Below are 19325 nucleotides of genomic sequence, written 5' to 3'. Positions count from 1 at the left end.
TTGGGTTGATGTAGGTATGTTTGGACAATATAGTTGTGGATGTGGGAGTGATCTGGATGGAATACTCTCCCTATATATATATAGCCTGCTTTAGGAAAGATGACATTAAGATGAAAAGTGTTGCTGTTGAGATTAACCAGCGTTTTCCTGGGAATCAATGGACTGTGTTATGGCGAGAGCTTGAGCAGGATGGGAGCGTTTTTACTGGAACATTGGAGACTAAGATTTATCCTATAAAATATCAAAGGGCTTCAATGGGGTGAATGCACACAATTTCTTTCCAGGGTTTGGGAATGATGAGCCTGAGGGCAGAGGTTTATGGTGATCAGGCAGAGACTTTATAGGAACTTTAGGGGCAAGTTTTTCACCCAAAGATTATATAGATATTATATTGATCCAAAATTAAATTACAGTGTCATAGTGGCATTGTGGGTGCACAGGTATACAAATATTATTAGAGAAGTAAGAGAGAATACAAGTAAGTTACCTCAAATAGTCTGACAGGAGGAGGTCATCACTCTCCCGGCTATAGGTTGACTCATAAAAAAGCCTCATAGCCAAGGGTAAGAATGACCTCCTGTAGTGCGTAGTCTATTACTAATAGTGCACCTCTGTTCAGCCAACGTGGCATGCAGAGTGTGAAAACCATTGTCTAGAGTTGCCAGGATTTTCTGTAGGCTCCTTTGTTATATTCCAGCCTATAGGGTGTCCAGTTTGATTCCAATAACAGAGCTAGCCTTTCTAATCAGTTTATTGAGCCTATTGGCATCACCTGTGTTGATGCCATTGCCCCTGCACACCACCGCATAGAAGATTGTACTGCCGATAACAGACTGGTAGAACATGTGAAGGAGAGGCCAGCATACTCCAAAGGACCTCAGTCTCCTCAGGAAGTAGAGGTGACTCTGGCCCTTCTTGTACAGAGGTTGGTCAGTATCTGGAATGAGCTGTAGGGGAAGTGATTGAAGCAGGAGCATTAACAACATTTAAAAGGCACTTGAATGAGAAATGTTTATCAATGGACGACACATGGGCACATAGAAACATAGAAAAACTACAGCACAATACAGGCCCTTTGGCCCACAAAGTTGTGCCGAACATGTCCCTACTTTAGAAATTATGAGGATTACATATAGCCCTCTATTTTACTAAGCTCCGTGGACCTATCCAAAAGTCTCTTAAAAGACCCTATTGTATCCGCCTCCACCACCGTTGCCAGCAGCCCAGTCCATGCACTCACCACTCTCTGAGTAAAAAACTTACCCCTGACATCTCCTTTGTACCTACTCCCCAGCACCTTAAACCTGTGTCCTCTTCTGGCAACCATTTCAGCCCTGCAAAAAAGCCTCTGACTATCCACACATTCAATGCCTCTCATCATCTTATGCACCTCTATCACAGGTCACCTCTCATCCTCCATCGCTCCAAGGAGTAAAGGCCGAGTTCACTCAACCTATTCTCATAAGGCATGTTCCCCAATCCAGGCAACATCCTTGAAAATCTCCTCTGCAACCTTTCTAAGGCTTCCACATCCTTCAGTGAGGCAACCAGAACTGAGCACAGTACTCCAAGTGAGGTCTGACCAGGGTCCTATTATAGCTGTAAAATTCAATTCAGCTCCTAAATTCAATTCCACGATTGATGAAGGCCAATACACCATATGCTTTCTTAATCATAGAGTCAACCTGAGCAGCTGCTTTGAGTGTCCTATAGACTTGGACCCCATGATCCCTCTGATCCTCCATACTGCCAGAAGTTTTACCATTAATACAATATTCTGCCATTATATTTGACCTACCAAAATGAACCACATCACACTTATCTGGGTTGAACTCCATTTGCCATTTCTCAGCCCAGTTTTGCATCCTATCAATGTCCCGCTGTAACCTCTGACAGCCCTCCACACTATCCACAACACCTCCAACCTTTGTGTCATCAGCAAACTTACTAAATCATCCCTCCACTTCCTCATCCAGGTCATTTATAAACATCACAAAGAGTAAGGGTCCCAGATCAGATCCCCGAGGCACTCCACTGGTGACTGACCTCCTTGCAGAATATGATCCATCTACAACCACTCTTTGTCTTCTGTAGGAAAGCCAGTTCTGGATCCACAAAGCAATGTCCCCTTGGATCCCATGCCTCTTCCTTTCTCAATAAGCCTTGCATGGGGTACCTTATCAAATGCCTTGCTGAAATCCATATACACTACATCTACTGCCCTTCCATCATCAATGTATTTAGTCACATCCTCAAAAAATTCAATCAGGCTCATAAGGCACAACCTGCCCTTGACAAAGCCATGCTGACTACTCCTAATTATATTATACCTCTCCAAATGTTCATAAATCCTGCCTGTGAGGATTTTCTCCATCAACTTACCAACCACTGAGGGAAGACACACAGGTCTATAATTTCCTGGGCTATTTCTACTCCCTTTCTTGAATAAAGAAACAACACCCGCAACCCTCCAATCCTCAGGAACCTCTCCCGTCCCCATCGATGATGCAAAGATCATCACCAGAGGCTCAGCCATCTCCTCCCTCGCCTCCCACAGTAGCCTGGGGTACACCTCATCCGGTCCCAGTGACTTATCAAACTTGATGCTTTCCAAAAGCTCCAGCACATCCTCTTTCTTAATATCTACATGCTCAAGCTTTTCAGTGTGTTGCAAGTCATCACTACAATCACCAAGATCCTTTTCCATAGTGAATACTCAAGTAAAGTACTTGTTTGATAGGAAGTTTGGTTGGCATGGTCAGTTGGGTCAAAGGTCTTGTTTCCTTAATGTCTCCCCTGACCCTGGTCATCCTCAGGTTACACCCCTGTCTTCCGTCCCCCATTGTTTCACTCCACTAATCCAACCAACCCCACGGATTGACCCAAGCTGCTCCTACCTGCAGACGAGACAGACAGAGTGCAGAAGGCTGCAAGGACAAAGCAGATGAGATGGCTGCACGTCATTTCACTGTTGACAGAGGAAGGAAAGCCTGAGGTAGTGGGCTAATACTCGAGGGGTTCAGGGCAAAATGTGCACAGGCTGACTCCTTGAATTGCGGGCTGGATCCACCATTCCCTAGGTTGGAGGCTGTCCATCGTTTCCAAACTGGGCTCTCAAATCCCCAGCTGCGATCAGTCTGCGACAGTCCCAGTCACTCCCCTCACAACACTCCCCATCTTGTTCCTCCTCTGTCTCTGTTCCCCTCTCTACTAAATCCCCTCCCTCTCCCTGTCCTAGATGCCTCTCCTTAAACCACTTTACATCACTATTGTCACTCTTCCTTTCCCACTCCTGGTTGCCCACATTCCTTTCCCACCCCACTTTCTTCTACCAGCAAACTCCAAATACAAAATCTCCTCTGCCTTTTGTCCCTTTCTCACTGTCTCTCCATCGGTCTGTCTCTGCCTCACATCCCTTCCCACACTTTCTCTCCTTCTCTCCCTTTCTCTGTCCACTCTTTTTTTTCTTTCCTTCTCTCTCTCTCTGAGCCAGTCTCCTGCACTTCCTTTCTTTGTCCCTGTCACTCTCACTTTCTATTTCTGTGCCCTCTGACTCTTTCTCCCCTCCTTTCCTCTCTCTCTCTCTCCCTGTCCCTATACCTCACTGTCTGTGCTCTCTCCTCTCTCTCTCCCTGTCCCTCTCTCACACTTTTCTTTCTCAGCTCTCTCTCTCTCTCTCCCAACACAATCCCGTCCCTCTCGATCAGGGACTCTCTCCCTCTACACTAGACCCCTGTGCTCCTCCAGTACAACCTCAGACCTGTCCTGCCCCGAATGGTCCTGTGGTGACTGGACTGGCAGTGAGAGTTCCCAGCCAGACTGTAGCCTGCCTCCAGACGGCCAGGGTCCCAAGCCTCGACTGAAATCTGATGTCCTTGCTCTCACATTTCCTCCTCACACAACCCAGCTACAACAATAGACCACTGTCCCTCATTCCCCCAACCCCCTAACTCTGTGCTGATGGGAGGGGCCAGGAACAAAAGGTGAGGCGTTATGGCTTCACCCTGCCTGGTGTTGCCAGGGGCAACAGCCTCAGCTTACAGGCAAAATTAGGCCAAAGGCTCAGAGGCCAGCCTGAAGCAAAGAGGGAGAGATGGAGAGAGGGAGGAGGAAGGGGAGGGGGAGAGAGGTGAGAGAAAGAGAGAGGGGAGAAAAAGATGGAGAGGAGGGGGAGGGGAGAGAAAGTGAGGGGGAGAAAGAGAGAGAGAGGAAGAAAGAGAGATGGGAAGAACCCATCTTAGATACAGCCCATCAGAGACCCCACACACTGAATCCTCTCTCTGAGCCCAAGGACTTCTTTCAGAGAGGGAATATCTCTGTCTCTCTCTCTCTCTCTCTCTGTCTCTCTTTCCCACCCCCCTTCTGTTGAGGCACCAGCACTAGATGGGAGCCTCTCTCTCTCTTTCTTTGGCCTCCTAACCCCTGCAGTAAACTCTTTGAGAGTCTATGTTTCTCTAAAGCTACTCCTCTCCCCTCAAAGACCGCTAGTTGATTTTGCTCTCGTCCTGTCAGGACAGTCTTCCTCTCACCCCTTCGCTTCAAACTTGTCCCTCTCCCTCCCAGGCACTTCCTTGCCAAAACCCTGCACTTGCCTCTCCTCACTTTCCCTACTCCTTAAGACAGTCCCTCTTGTCACAATCCCTCTTCACCTATGACCCACTCTCCCAAATGCCACACTACCCTCCAAACCCACCCCTCCTGAACCCCTCCCACCCCAGCCCCTCCCTTGCAAACCAATCCAATCCTTCTCTCTGCCCATCCCATCCCTCCCTCTCCTATCAATGCCCCACTCCCACTCCAAAGGATACTTTCCAGCAGTCAGGCCTCTGCAGATTCCTGACTCTCTCACTGCAGACCGAGCCAACTATCCCGTTCCTCAGTGTCTTTCCTCGACCACCTGCGGCTCAAGTACCAACCCCGAAAGGAAAACACATCTCTCGCTGAAGGGTTTAAATCTTTCCCTTTTATTATTTAAAATATTTGCAAAAACAACACCCAGTACCCCCAGTGACCAAACCCAGATACAACACGTTGCCCTTACTGTGTGTGGGGCAGTGTGCAGACACAGCAAACAACCAATTACAGCGCTGCTTAATATACACGTGAAAACTCCCAGCCAATTGCAGTGCTGCTTTTTCAAGACACATGTAGACATCCACTTATTATTCATAGTTATATGTATATATTTATAACGTATATGTATATAATTCCAGCCAATCATATCAAACTTTGCAGAACAGGAGTAAGGTTGGGAGGGGTAGTAAGACTTGGCCATTGAGAAACTGAAAGACAAGTGATGCAGATGTCTTCCTATGCTTAGCCAGGGTAGAGGGCTTGCTGCTTAGCAGTGACCATGCAGACATTGATAATGCTGCCAAACTCCAAAATGTGGGAAATACCCGACACCAAGGCAGACCAGCAATTGTGCGGGTCAGACACAGAGAGATGCTCCCTCTACACTGTCCCATCACACACTCCCAGGGTACGGGTCAGATACAGAGTGAAGCTCCCTCTACACTGTCCCATCACACACTCCCAGATTACGGGTCAGACACAGAATGAAGCTCCCTCTACACTGTCCCATCACACACTCCCAGGGTACGGGTCAGATACAGAGTGAAGCTCCCTCTACACTGTCCCATCACACACTCCCAGATTACGGGTCAGACACAGAGTGAAACTCTCTCTACACTGTCCCATCATACACTCCTAGTGTACAGGTCAGACACAGAGTGAAGCTCCCTCTAGACTGTCCCATCACAGACCCCCTGGGCACAGGTCAGACACAGAGTGAAGCTCCCTCTAGACTGTCCCATCACAGACCCCCTGGGCACAGGTCACACACAGAGTGAAGCTCCCTCTACACTGTCCCATCATACACTCCTAGTGTACAGGTCAGACACAGAGTGAAGCTCCCTCTAGACTGTCCCATCACACACTCCTAGTGTACAGGTCAGACACAGAGTGAAGCTCCCTCTACACTGTCCCATCACACACTCCCAGGGCATTACTTGGAGGAATAATCTTGAAAACGCCCAGGTGAGGATGGACATTGCCGATGATGTCTGGTTCCTGGACCCATCCCAATTTACTGGCCCACCCCTTTCCCTACCCCTCCCCTCTGTTTCTCCTGTTCTCTCACAAATAAATCTTTGAACAGAAGGATATTAAACCAATAACTAGACTTAACAGCGATCGTGTTTACAACAGTAAGTTATAATCAGGCTGCACGCTAGGCGTAAGTTTGAGCAAACTCTGGTGGTGCTTGTGCAACAGGAGGAGCCATCCACTCTCATCGGCAGCAGACCAAGGTGCTCTCTACAGATGGCATCTCCTTCTCAACCGCCGGGACCCTTCATTTCTCTTCTCTCCCGTGCTCTCTCTCCCCCCTCGCTCCTGCACTAAATGAAATACTCCTTCTTCTCCTCCGAGCTGGAGTGACCCACCTCCGCATTAATGATGGCCGTGTCAGCATCTGGAGCATCATCCAAGCCCTTAGCCTCATGAGTCAGGTAGGTGCCTGTGGGGGAGAGGGGTTGTGTGTTAGGATGGGAGTCGGTTCTACACTGGCTTTGGAGGCAGTGTGAAAGAGGTTTAAGAGCTTCATTCCGGAGATATAGGATTTAGCCTCTGAGCAGACACCGAGTTGTCTGGGTCTGGAACTCAGAGAAACAAGAGGGGATCTTGTAGAACAATATCAATTTAGGAGAGGGGTAGATAAAATACAGTAAAGTTGTATTTCAGACTAGAAATAGGGGACAGAGACTTAAGATCTAGGATGATGATAAGAAGGAACTGCTTTCCTCAGAGAGTAGTGCATCTGAGAAATTCTCTGCCAAGGCTACGGTACCTCATTAAATAGATTTAAAACATGGATAGATTTTTGTACTGTAAGTCATTCTACAAGCATGTGAAGAGCAAGAGGATAAGATGTGAGAGAATAGGACCAATCAAGTGTGACAATGGAAAAGTGTGTATGGAACCGAAGGAGATAGCAGAGGTACTTAATGAATACTTTGCTTCAGTATTCACTATGGAAAAGGATCTTGGTGATTGTAGGGATGATTTAAAAGCTTGAGCATATAGATATTAAGGAAGAGGATGTGCTGTAGCTTTTGGAAAGCATCAAGTTGGATAAGTCACTAGGATCGGACAGGATGTACCCCAGGCTACTGTGGAAAGTGAGGGAGGAGATTGCTGAGCATCTGGTGATGATCTTTGCATCATCAATGAGGACGGGAGAGGTTCCGGAGGATTGGAGGGTTGTGGATGTTGTTCCTTTATTCAAGAAAAGGAGTAGAGATAGCCCAGAAAATTATAGACCAGTGAGTCTTACTTCAGTGATTGGTAAGTTGATGGAGAAGATCCTGAGAGACAGGATTTATGAACATTTGGGGAGGCATATATGATTAGGAAAAGTCAGCATGGCTTTGTCAAAGGCAGGTCGAACCTTATGAGCCTGAATGAATTTTTTGAGAATGTGACTAAACACATTGATGAAGGTAGAGCTGTAGATGTAGTGGATTTCACAAGGCATTTGATAAGGTACCCCATGCAAGGTTTATTGAGAAAGTAAGAAGGCATGGGATCCAAGGGGACATTGCTTTATGGATCCAGAACTGGCTTGCCCACAGAAGGCAAAGAGTGGTTGTAGACGGGTCATATTCTGCATGGAGGTCGGTGACCAGTGGTGTGCCTCAGAGATCTGTTCTGGGACCCTTACTCTTTGTGATTTTTATAAATGACTCGGATGAGGAAGTGGAGGAATGGGTTATTAAATTTGCTGATGACACAAAGGTTGGGGGTGTTGTGGATAGTGTGGTGGGCTGTCAGAAGTTACAGTGGACATTGATAGGATGCAAAACTGGGCTGAGAAGTGGCAGTTGGAGTTCAACCCAGATAACTGTGAAGTGGTTCATTTTGGTAGGTCAAATATGAATGCAGACTATAGCATTAATGTTAAGACTCTTGGCAGTGTGGAGGATCAGAGGGATCTTGGGGTCCAAGTCTTTAGGACACTCAAAGCTGCAACGCAGGTTGACTCTGTGGCTAAGAAGGCATACAGTGTATTGGCTTCATCAATCATGGGATTGAGTTTAAGAGCTGAGAGGTAATGTTGCAGCTATATAGGACCCTGATCAGACCTCTCTTGGAGTACTGTGCTCAATTCTGGTCGCCTCACTACAGGAAGGACGTGGAAAACAAAGAAAGGGTGCAGAGGAGATCTACAAGGATGTTAACTGGATTGGGGAGCATGCCTTATGAGAATAGGTTGAGTGAACTTGGCTTTTTCTCCTTGGAGCAATGGAGGTTGAGACGTGACCTGATAGAAGTGTACAAAATAATGAGAGGCATTGATTGTCTGGATAGTCAGAGGCTTTTTCCCAGGGCTGAAATGGCAAGCATGAGAGGGCATAGTTTTAGCATTGATGGGCCAAATGGCTGATTCCTGTTCATTATTTATGTCCTTTTGGAGAATGGACTGCTCAGCCTCTGTCACAAAGTAGGCCTGCGTTTGCAGGAAGGCCTGACGAGACCAGTCACTTGCTGGGGCCAGGCCCAAATGCAGCCTTCTATCTGGGCAAAAATTCAAATGCTTTCTCCATTCTAAAAATCCTTGAACATCAAGGATGGAGTGAAGGTGCATTTCATAATGGGGCTAGGGCTGAGTTGATAGATCCAGGGAGTCCTGAGCAAAGACACGCACAGGGCCAGGGATGGGGAGAAGGACAGTGATGCCCACTCCCCTCCACGTTTAATATAGGCAAGGCGCTCCAGTTCACAAGCCCCAAAACACGAGCCACTGTCTGTTCAAAATGAATTGGGGCAGTGAGCCAGCGGGGGTGATGGGCAATGGAGAGAAGCTAGTTTATGGAAGGAAATACAGAGATTAGGCCCCGTGCAACATGGACACCCATGGCCTGGTGAAGGTTGCATGCTGGCATGGCGGAAGGAGGACATTTGTGGCATTTGCAGGAGGGAGCAAGGAAATCCATTCAGAGGGTGTAAGTGTATTCTAATAGACAGGGAGGAGTATAGGGACCAGAGGGTTTTACAGAAACAGGGAGGGGTGTAGGAGCCAGATGGGGTCACAAAGACAGGGAAGGATGTTGGGACTGGAAGGGGTTACAGAGACAGGGAGGGGTGTTGGGACTGGAGGGGGTTACGGAGACAGGGAGGGGTGTTGGGACTGGAGGGGGTTATAGAGACAGGGAGGGGTGTTGGGACTGGAGGGGGTTACAGAGACAAGGAGGGGTGTTGGGACTGGAGGGGGTTACAGAGACAGGGAGGGGTGTTGGGACTAGAAGGGGTTACAGAGACAAGGAGGGGTGTTGGGACTAGAGGGGGTTACAGATTTAGAGAGGGGTGCAGGAGCTGGAAGGGGTTACAGAGACAGGGAAGACTGTAGGGGCTGGGGGGTTGTTACACAGACAGGGAGGAGTTTAGAGGCCAGAGGGGATTATAAAGAAGGGAGGGTTGTAGGGGCCAGAGGGGTTTATAGAGACAGGGAGTGATGTAGAGGCTAAAGGGGGTTATTGAGACAGGTAGGAGTATAGGGACCAGAGGGGGTTACAGACAAGAAGGGGTCTGGAGGTGGAGGGTCTTACAGAGATACAGGGGTGTGGGGGCTGGAGAGGGTTATAGACACAGGGAGTGGTGTTGGTATTGGAGGCTGGGAGGATACAGATTCAGAGAGGATTTCAGGGGCTGGTAGGGTTTACAGAGAGGGTGATGTAGGATCTGGGGGGGGGGGAAGGGATGGGTTACAGTGACAGGGAGGGGTGGAGATGCCAGAGGAGGATATAGAAACAGGGAGGGGTGTAGTCGTTACAGAGACAGAAAGAGGTCTAGGGGCTTACAGAGACTGGGTGGGGTTTTGGGGAGGGAGGATTTTACCCTTGTGTCTGATCAGATAGCGGACCAGAACGATGAAGAGACACAGTACGATGAAGACAATGACGGCCACAATCCCACCGATGACAGCGTGGTCAATGCCCGACGGGGTGATCTGTGAAAGAGGATCTGGTCGAGAGAGAGAAAGAGAAAACGGGGAGAGGGAGGAACAGAGAAATTGCAGAAACAGGAATCAGAGCACAGAGCTCTCACAAATTTAGGAACTCCAAATAATATCTGAATTGTGGCATTCCCTCAACACCCCTCCATAATGGGCCCTGCCTCACCTCCCCTTCCATATCGTGGTGGTCCTTAACTGACCTTCACACAATGCAGCACTCCATCACTTCTTCATATCAGTGACTTCCCCACTCTCTCTCTCCCATGTTACTCAGGCTCTGTCCCTGCCTGTGGGCACATCTATATCCTCTCCCTGTCGATGGGAGGTGAGGGTACCAGGTCCCTGGGTGTAACCAGGACCCCACTAATTCCCATGCTCACCTGTACACTGTCTCTGAGGTATAAACTCAATCCAGGACACTCCTCTACCCTGCATCCCTCTTCTTACTCTGGGACCACTCCTCTTACCCTACTTGTCCCTCATTCACCCTCCCTCTTGAACTTCTGCCATGTCATCTCATTTATGGACTCTCTATCTCAATCGCAAATGTTTGTTCTCTGCCCCAGACCGGGAATCCCATTTGCTCTGTGGCATCCTCAAACCTGGAATTGTAATGACTACCTCATGACTGTGGCGAAGCACAACTGCACCAACCAATTCACCGACGACACCACAGTAGTTGGTAGAATCTCAGATGGTGACGAGGAGGCAGACATGAATGAGCTAGATTGGCTGGTTGAGTTAGGATACAGCAACAGCCTTGTATTCAACATCAGTAAGACCAAGGAATTTCAGAAAAGGGAAGTTGGGAGAACACACACTAGTCCTCATTACAGGGTCCATAGCGGAAAGGGTGTGCAGATGCAAGTTTTTGGACATCAACATCTCACAGAATTCTTTCTGGGTTCAACATATTGATGCAAAGATGAAAGTGTCACTATATTTTGTCCAGAGATTGAGGAGATCTGATTTGTCACCAAACACTCTAGTAAATTTCTACAGATGTAGTGTGGAGAACATTCTGACCAAATGACCTGGACACATTTGTGGGGAATTGGAGGAGACACCAAATCTCCTCAAACTCCTGATGAAGTATAGCCAGTGGAGTGCCTTCTTGCTTTGAGATGTTGACAGCCAGGAATTTGAAACTGTTTACTCTTTCCACTACTGATCAATCAATGAGGACTGACCTGTACCCTCCTGCCTCCTCTCCCTGAAGTCCACAATTAATTCCTTGGTCTTACTGAAACTGAATGAAAGACTGGGACGATATTTGAGAAACAATCTGAGAGGCAGGTTTGATGATCACTTGGAAATGTAGGGACGTACTGTGCACCAACCTATTAATGCAGTCATGAAGAAGGCACACCAGTGACTGCACTTCATTAGAATGTTGAGATCTGGTATGCACCAAAGACTTTGGCAAATTTCTGCAGGTGTACGTTGGTGAGCATCCTGTCTGGTTGCATTCTGCCTGGTATAGAGGCTCCAATGCACAGGAATGAAAGAGGTTACAGAGTACTTAGACACAGCCATCTCCATAACAGGCACAACCTTCCCCATTATCAATGTCATCTTCACAAGCTGGTGCCTCAAGAAGGTGCCATCTATCTTTAAGGATCTTCACGATCTGGGGCATGCCCTCTTCTCATTACTACCATCAGAAAGGAGATACAGGAGCTTGGAGACCCACACTAAATGTGTTTGGAATAGTTTTACCCCTCTGAATGTTCCATGAACATTAACTCACTATATCACTTTTGCACCATAAATTTATTTAGTTCTATAGCCACTTGTAGTAATTTTTTATCTTGCAGTGAACTGCTTAAAGAAAACAACACATTTCATGACAGTTTACAATCCCCAATCACCAATCCTATTTCCTAATATCCCCAAATCCCACTCTCAAACGAACAATCCTACTGGGAATCCAGAATCCCAACCACATCTTTAGCAGGATTCTACAACTAAATGACACCACCCTAAGTAAAAAAAAAACAGCCCAGATATGAGAATGCCATTAAAAGGCCATTCTTGCTATGGAATGCAAAGACATTTCCAGTTGCACATTCGTGCAGGAAATTGTAAAATATTTACTGGCTCTGACATCTCAGTCTAGGCCCTGTAAACTAATCCACCTCTCTGTAACCCCATCCAAAACTAATCTACCCTGCAATCAAATCCCAATCTAATCCATCCCTCTGTAAACCCATCCCAAAGTAATCCACCCCAGTAATATCATCAAAAACCAATCCACCTCTCTGTAACCCCACCCTAAACTAATCCACCTCTCTGTAACCCCACCCTAAACTAATCCACCTCTCCGTAACCCCACCCTAAACTAATCCACCTCTCTGTAACCCCACCCTAAACTAATCCACCTCTCCGTAACCCCATCAAAAATTCATTCACCTCTCTGTATTCCCATTCCTTATTTATCCAAATCTCTGTTATCCCATTGCAAAATAATCCACCTCTATGTAATCCCATCTCAAATGAATCCACACTTTTCTAACCCTATCTCAAAGTAATCCAGCTCTCTGTACTTCCATCAAAAACCAATATATCCCCATAATCCCATCCCAAACTAAACCACCCACTCTAATCCTATGCCTAACCAATCCATCCCCATAATCTCATCACAAACTAATCCATCTCTCTGTAATCCAATCATTAACTAATCCACCTGCTGTAATCCCATCCCAAAGTAATCCTCCTCTCAGCAATCCCATCCCTAACCAACCCACATCACTGTAATCCCATCACAAACTAATCCAACTCCCTGTTATCCCATCCCAATATAATCCATCTCCCCATAACCCCATCCCAAAATAATCCACATTTTTGTAATCCTGTCCTAAACTGATACACCTCTCTGTAACCCCATCCCAAGCTAATCTACCACCTGTAATCCCATCTCAGACTAACTCACATCCTGTAAACCCACCGCAAACTGATCCACCCCTGGAATCTCATCCCAGACAATCCATATCTCTGTAATCCCATCCCAACCTAATCCACCTTGCTGTCATCCCATCCCAAACTAGTCCATCTCTGTGTAATCCCATCAGACAGAAATATGTCCACCTACCTGCAATCCCAGTACAAATTAATCAACCCATGTAATCTTATCCCAAACTAATCCACCTTTCTGTAATCCATCCTAAACGGATCCACCACATTCTAATCCCATTCCAATCTATTCAACCCCTGTAATCACACGTCAAACTAATCCACCCCTGTAATTCCATCCTAAACGAATCCACATCTCCATAACACCATCCCAGACTAACCCACCTCTCTGTAATCCCATTGCAAACTAACCCAGACACTGTAATCTCAATCCAAACGGGCCCCCCAGTAATCCCATCCCAAACTACTCCACGGTCATGTAATACCATCCCAAAGTAAACCATCCCAGGGCAATGCCGTCATAAACTATTGCACCTCACTGTAACCCTATCCAGATCTAATCCAGCCTCTGTAATCCCATTACAAACTCATCCATCTCTCTGTAATCCAACCACAGACTAATGTACCTCACTGTAAACCCAACTCCATCTAATCCTCCTCTTCATAGTCCTATTCCAAAATAATCCACATTTCTGTAATCCACACCTGTAATTCCATCCTAAATGAATCCACATCTCCATAACACCATCCCAGACTAACCCACTTCTCTGTAATCCCATTGCAAACTAATCCAGACACTGTAAACCAAATCCAAACTAACCCCCCAGTAATTTCATCCCAAACAATCCACATCTCTGTAATCCCATCCCAACCTAATCCACCTCTGTGAAAACCATCCCAAACTAATCTATCCTATAATTCCATCCCAAATGACTCCACCTCTCTGTAATTCCATCCCAAATGAATCCACCTCACTGTCATCCCATCCCAAACTAGTACACTTCCCTGTAATCCCATCTCAAACTAATCTACCACTTTTATCCCATCCCAAAATAATCCAGCCTCTGTAATCCTTTTTCAAATTAATTCACCCCCATAGTCCCATCCAAAACTAATCCATGCAAAGACATAGTGAGAGACAGACAGACTGTCAAATCACAGAGACCTGGAAAGAGACAGAGTGAATGAGAGTGAGAGGAAAGAGAGAGCCAGACAGAGAGATAGTGAAAAGGAGAAGGGGAAACGAGGATTGAGAGAGAGAGGGTTTGGTTAGAGGGAGGGAGGGGTGGTTACAGAGAAGTGGTGTGAAAGAGAGAAAAGAGAAGGACAGATAAAGAGAAAGAGACCGTGAGAAAAAGAGGGATGGAGAGAGAGAGAGAGAGAGAGATAATTGGAAAATGGACAAAAGAAAATGAGAGAGATGGACAACAACGAAACAAGAAAGAAAGACAGGCAATGAATGAAAGGGAGGGTGAGTTGGAGTGGCAGCATTTAGGGATGGAGTGAAAGGAGAGAGCAGGAAGAGTGAGACAATCACTAGAGAGTGCTCAGTAATGAGTGTAAAGTGTAACAGAGGGAGGTGAAGAATGAAAAAGGGACAGAGTGCTGAGAGGGAGAGCAGCCAGCAGTCAGACTGTACCTGTGTCCGGGGAGGGACTTGAGGTGGAGACTGATGGTCACACCGATGGATGAAATCAGTGATGGAGAGGGATGGGGAGTAAGGGAGGGAGTAGGGGAAGGAGAGATGGAGGATGAGGATGAATTGCCATGAAGGATGTGAGTGAGAGTGAGGTAGATGGAAGGGGAAGTGGAGGGGTCGGAGTGGGATATGGTGGAGGTGGGAAGGGAGAGGTGTAGGGGAGGGAGTGTGAAGTCAAGGAAGGGGGAGGTGGTAGGAAGGAAGGGGAGGGAGAGTTGGGCTGGAAGTAGATGGAAGGAAGGGGGAGTGTAATGGGTGGAGCAGGAGCAGTTAGTGTAGGGAGGGAGGGGTGGAGGGAATGGGGGTTGGGGTGCAGGGAGGGAGGGGTGTAATGACGATGGGAGGTGGAGCCAGGGAGAGAGGGAGGGAGGGTCGTGCAGGGAGGGGGGGTGGAGTAAACAATGAACAGAGAAATGTAGACAATGATTGGAGCAATAAAGCATGACCGACATCTAACCATACCAATGAGCACAGAGAGGTGGGACCAGACACCACTGAGTGAGGCTCAGGCAATGAACATGGAAACTCACATGGATATGGGGCAGAAGAAAAAGGAGTAATGGGGAGGATAGGGAAAGGAGGACAAAGAGAGGGGGGAGAAAGAGACAGCACGGGGGTAGAGTGGAGAAGAAAGGGAGAAAGGGATAGAGGGGGAAAGAGAGTGGAGGAGTGAGAGGGAGAGAGTCAGCAAGGGGTAGAGAATGGGGGAAGAGTATGAAAGAGACAGTGAAGGAAGAGGAAGATGATGGGGAGAGGCTGAGGGAGGAAAGTGGAAGAGAGGCATAGTGAAAGAATTGAGGGGAGCGATAGGGAAAGTGAGGGATAGACAGTGAGAGTGAAAGGAGGAGAGAATGAGAAGCAGAGGGTGTGGAAGAGAGACTAGGAAGTGGATTGACAGTCAATGTGAGAGGGGACATGTAAGACATTGAGAACAGGGAGAGACAGTCAGAGGAAGAGATAGAGACTGTGAGAGGGAGAGAGGTCGAGGGAGAAGGGTGGGGGGACATTGAGAGGGGGAGACAATGAGTGGACAATGAACGGGTAGGGGTGAGGGAGAGTTAAGAAGGAAAGGAGAGAGTGTGAGAATGCAGAGAGACACAGAGAGGGGAGGAGAGAGAATGGGAGTGAGAGGAAAAGAGAGAAATAGACAGTGAGTGGTGAGATAGAGAGGGAGACGGAAAGTGGTGAGAAGTGAGGGAGAGAAAGAAAAGATGGGGGTGGAGTAGAGACAAAGTGGGATGCTGGAGAAGAGCAGGAGGAATTGGGGAAGGGATGGGGAGTTGAGAGGAAAGACAGAGTGATGTTGGGGTTAAGTTTAGGGATGTGACCAACAGCCAGTCACACATCTGAGGCCTCGTGTGGTTGAACAGCTAGGACCTCTCCTGAGCTCACCAGTGGTCTGGGACCACCATCCTCACTCAGATTTCCTGCACACCACACCCACAACACTACAAGCAGACCTGCCCACACAAACCTTGGTGCAAGACACAGAGTGACGCGCACATCACCGGGAAAACAGAGAACACTCATCCCCTCCAGCCTCTTCCACATAAACAACACTGTTGCGATAACTGTAATCATATCTTCATTCACCCCCAGTGAACTTCCACCCCTCTTCAACCCCATCACCAATCCATCTCACTCTGCCCTGGGAACACCCAAAGGCTCTGCTCCTGGGAGGGAAAGAACCCACCCTCTGAGAGAAAACATTTCCTCTTGTCGTCCATGGCCGTGACTCCTTGTAATTATACACTGACTCCTGGTTCTAGAGCCCCACCTAGGGAGAACTCTACCCCATGCCTACCCTGCCCACTCTTCAGAACCCGTCCCATCACGCACTCTCAGGACATTGGTCAGACACAGAGTGAAGCTCACTCTACACTGTCCCATCACACACTCACAGGGAATGGGTTAAACACAGAGTGAAGCTCCCTCTACACTGTCCCATCACACACTCCCAGGACACGGGTCAGACACAGAGTGAAGCTCCCTCTACACTGTCCCATCACACACTCCCAGGACACGGGTCAGACACAGAGTGAAGCTCCCTCTACACTGTCCCATCACACACTCCCAGGACACGGGTCAGACACAGAGTGAAGCTCCCTCTACACTGTCCCATCACACACTCCCAGGGTACAGGTCAGACACAGAGTGAAGCTCCCTCTACACTGTCCCATCACACACTCCCAGGGTACAGGTCAGACACAGAGTGAAGCTCCCTCTACACTGTCCCATCACACACTCCCAGGGTACGGGTCAGATACAGAGTGAAACTCCGTCTACACTGTCCCATCGCACACTCCCAGGACATAGGTCTGAAACAGAGTGAAGCTCCCTCTACACTGTCCCATCACACACTCCCAGGACATAGGTCTGAAACAGAGTGAAGCTCCCTCTACACTGTCCCATCACACACTCCCAGGGTACGGGTCAGATACAGAGTGAAACTCCCTCTACACAGTCCCATCACACACTCCCAGGGTATGGGTCAGACACAGAGTGAAGCTCCCTCTACACTGTCCCATCACACACTCCCAGGGCACGGGTCAGACACAGAGTGAAACTCCCTCTACACAGTCCCATCACACACTCCCAGGGTATGGGTCAGACACAGAGTGAAACTCCCTCTACACAGTCCCATCACACACTCCCAGGGTATGGGTCAGACACAGAGTGAAACTCCCTCTACACTATCCCATCACACACTCCCAGGACACGGGTCAGACACAGAGTGAAGCTCCCTCTACACTGTCCCATCACACACTCCCAGAGTATGGGTCAGACACAGAGTGAAGCTCCCTCTACACTGTCCCATCACACACTCCCAGAGTATGGGTCAGACACAGAGTGAAACTCCCTCTACATTGTCCCATCACACACTCCCAGAACACAGGTCAGACACAGAGTGAAGTTCCCTCTACACTGTCCCATCACACACTCCCAGGGTATGGGTCAGACACAGAGTGAATCTCCCTCTACATTGTCCCATCACACACTCCCAGAACACAGGTCAGACACAGAGTGAAGCTCCCCCTACACTGTCCCATCACACACTCCCAGGGTATGGGTCAGACACGGAGTGAAGCTCCCTCTACACTGTCCCATCACACACTCCCAGGGTATGGGTCAGACACAGAGTGAATCTCCCTCTACATTGTCCCATCACACACTCCCAGAACACAGGTCAGACACAGAGTGAAGCTCCCCCTACACTGTCCCATCACACACTCCCAGGGTATGGGTCAGACACGGAGTGAAGCTCCCTCTACACTGTCCCATCACACACTCCCAGGGTATGGGTCAGACACGGAGTGAAGCTCCCTCTACACTGTCCCATCACACACTCCCAGGGTATGGGTCAGACACGGAGTGAAGCTCCCTCTACACTGTCCCATCACACACTCCCAGGGTATGGGTCAGACTCAGAGTAAGCTCCTTCTGCACTGTCCTAGCACACACTCCTTGGACGTTGGTCAGTCAGAGTGAAACTCCCTCTACAATCTTATTGGTTCCTTTCTCTTGCACCAAGTTTGTTACTGGCCCAAAGCATGCTTATCTCTAGACAGGCAAGGGTATTGCAAGAACCAATGGGATTGGTCACCTGGCTCTGCCTGTTTTGATTGGCTGGCATTGTCCCGAGACAACAAACCCCAATTTGCACTGATTCCCCAGCCTATTGGATTCCCTTCAGCCAATCATGTTTCCTGGAGCAGTCAACAGGCGACCAACCCTATTCCTGCACCCATGGCCATACCAGGCCAGCCCTACCCCACCCCACTGGTGGAGGGTGGAGGAGTCACGGAGAAAGCAGAAGGGAGTCAGGATAAACCTACCGCCGATGGCCAGTGTCAGGGAGTCATTGACAGAAGCAGGGGAGGAGGTGGGGGCCATCTCCAGGGCGTCCCCTGCGATTGGGCGAGAAGGAAGACACACGCGTGACACATAAGACACAAGGTGATCAGGCACGTGAAGACGCTTGGCACCCACCCTCGAGGGAGACATGTTCACCAAAACACACAGATGGGACTGGAACATCCATATCAAATTAATAACACTCACCCCCACCTAAACCTGGACCCCCACTCACTCCCCACTCAAAGCCCCACCTTCCCATTTACTCACTCTCCACCCCTCCCACTCACTTTCCACCCTCCCACCCACTCCCTCCCCACCCTCTCACCCATTCACTCCCCTCCCACCCAACCCTTCACACCCCACCCTCCCACTCACTCACTTCCCACCCTCCCATTCTCTCCCTACCCACCCAACCAACCCTTCACTCCCCATACTCCCACCCACTCCCCACCCTCCCATTCACTCACTTCCCAGTCTCCCACTCACTACCCTCCCACACACCCATCCTCACCCTCTCACTCAACCCCTCCTTCCCACCATCCATCCCCACACTCTCACTCACTCACCATCCTCCTTCCCATCACTACCCAACCCTCCATCCTCGCACTCAGCACCTCTCCATCACTTCCCTCTCCCTCCATATCTCACTACTCATCTCTTGCACTGAACTTCCTCACTCACTCTCCCATCCCTTCTCTCCTTGCCTTATTCCCCTCACACCCCTCCTTCTCCACCCCTCCCCCTCTCCTCCATTCCTCACTCTTCCTCCATCACCAGCCCTGTATCCCCTCCATCACTACCCTTCTTACCCCCCCATATCTCTCTGCCCCTCTCTTGCAC

At 48.7% G+C, this 19325-nt stretch overlaps 1 protein-coding gene across 1 annotated transcript in view; it reads right to left on the bottom strand.

Moving 5' to 3' along the window:
- Positions 1-6189: 6189 nt before the first annotated feature.
- The window catches only part of cadm3 (cell adhesion molecule 3), a 42285-nt gene continuing 29149 nt past the window's right edge, over positions 6190-19325 (bottom strand). The window contains exons 8-9 of the mRNA XM_059950628.1: positions 9898-10023; positions 6190-6520 (exon numbers count right to left, since the gene is read on the bottom strand). Of these exons, the coding sequence (XP_059806611.1) occupies positions 6402-6520; positions 9898-10023 (245 nt within the window). The 3' untranslated portion in view covers positions 6190-6401. The remainder of the gene's footprint in view (positions 6521-9897; positions 10024-19325) is intronic.

This window comes from Hypanus sabinus, chromosome 25 (genome assembly GCF_030144855.1).
Source record: "Hypanus sabinus isolate sHypSab1 chromosome 25, sHypSab1.hap1, whole genome shotgun sequence".
In the NCBI taxonomy this organism is placed as follows: Eukaryota; Metazoa; Chordata; class Chondrichthyes; order Myliobatiformes; family Dasyatidae; genus Hypanus; species Hypanus sabinus.
This window is presented reverse-complemented; position numbering and strand designations above follow the sequence as displayed.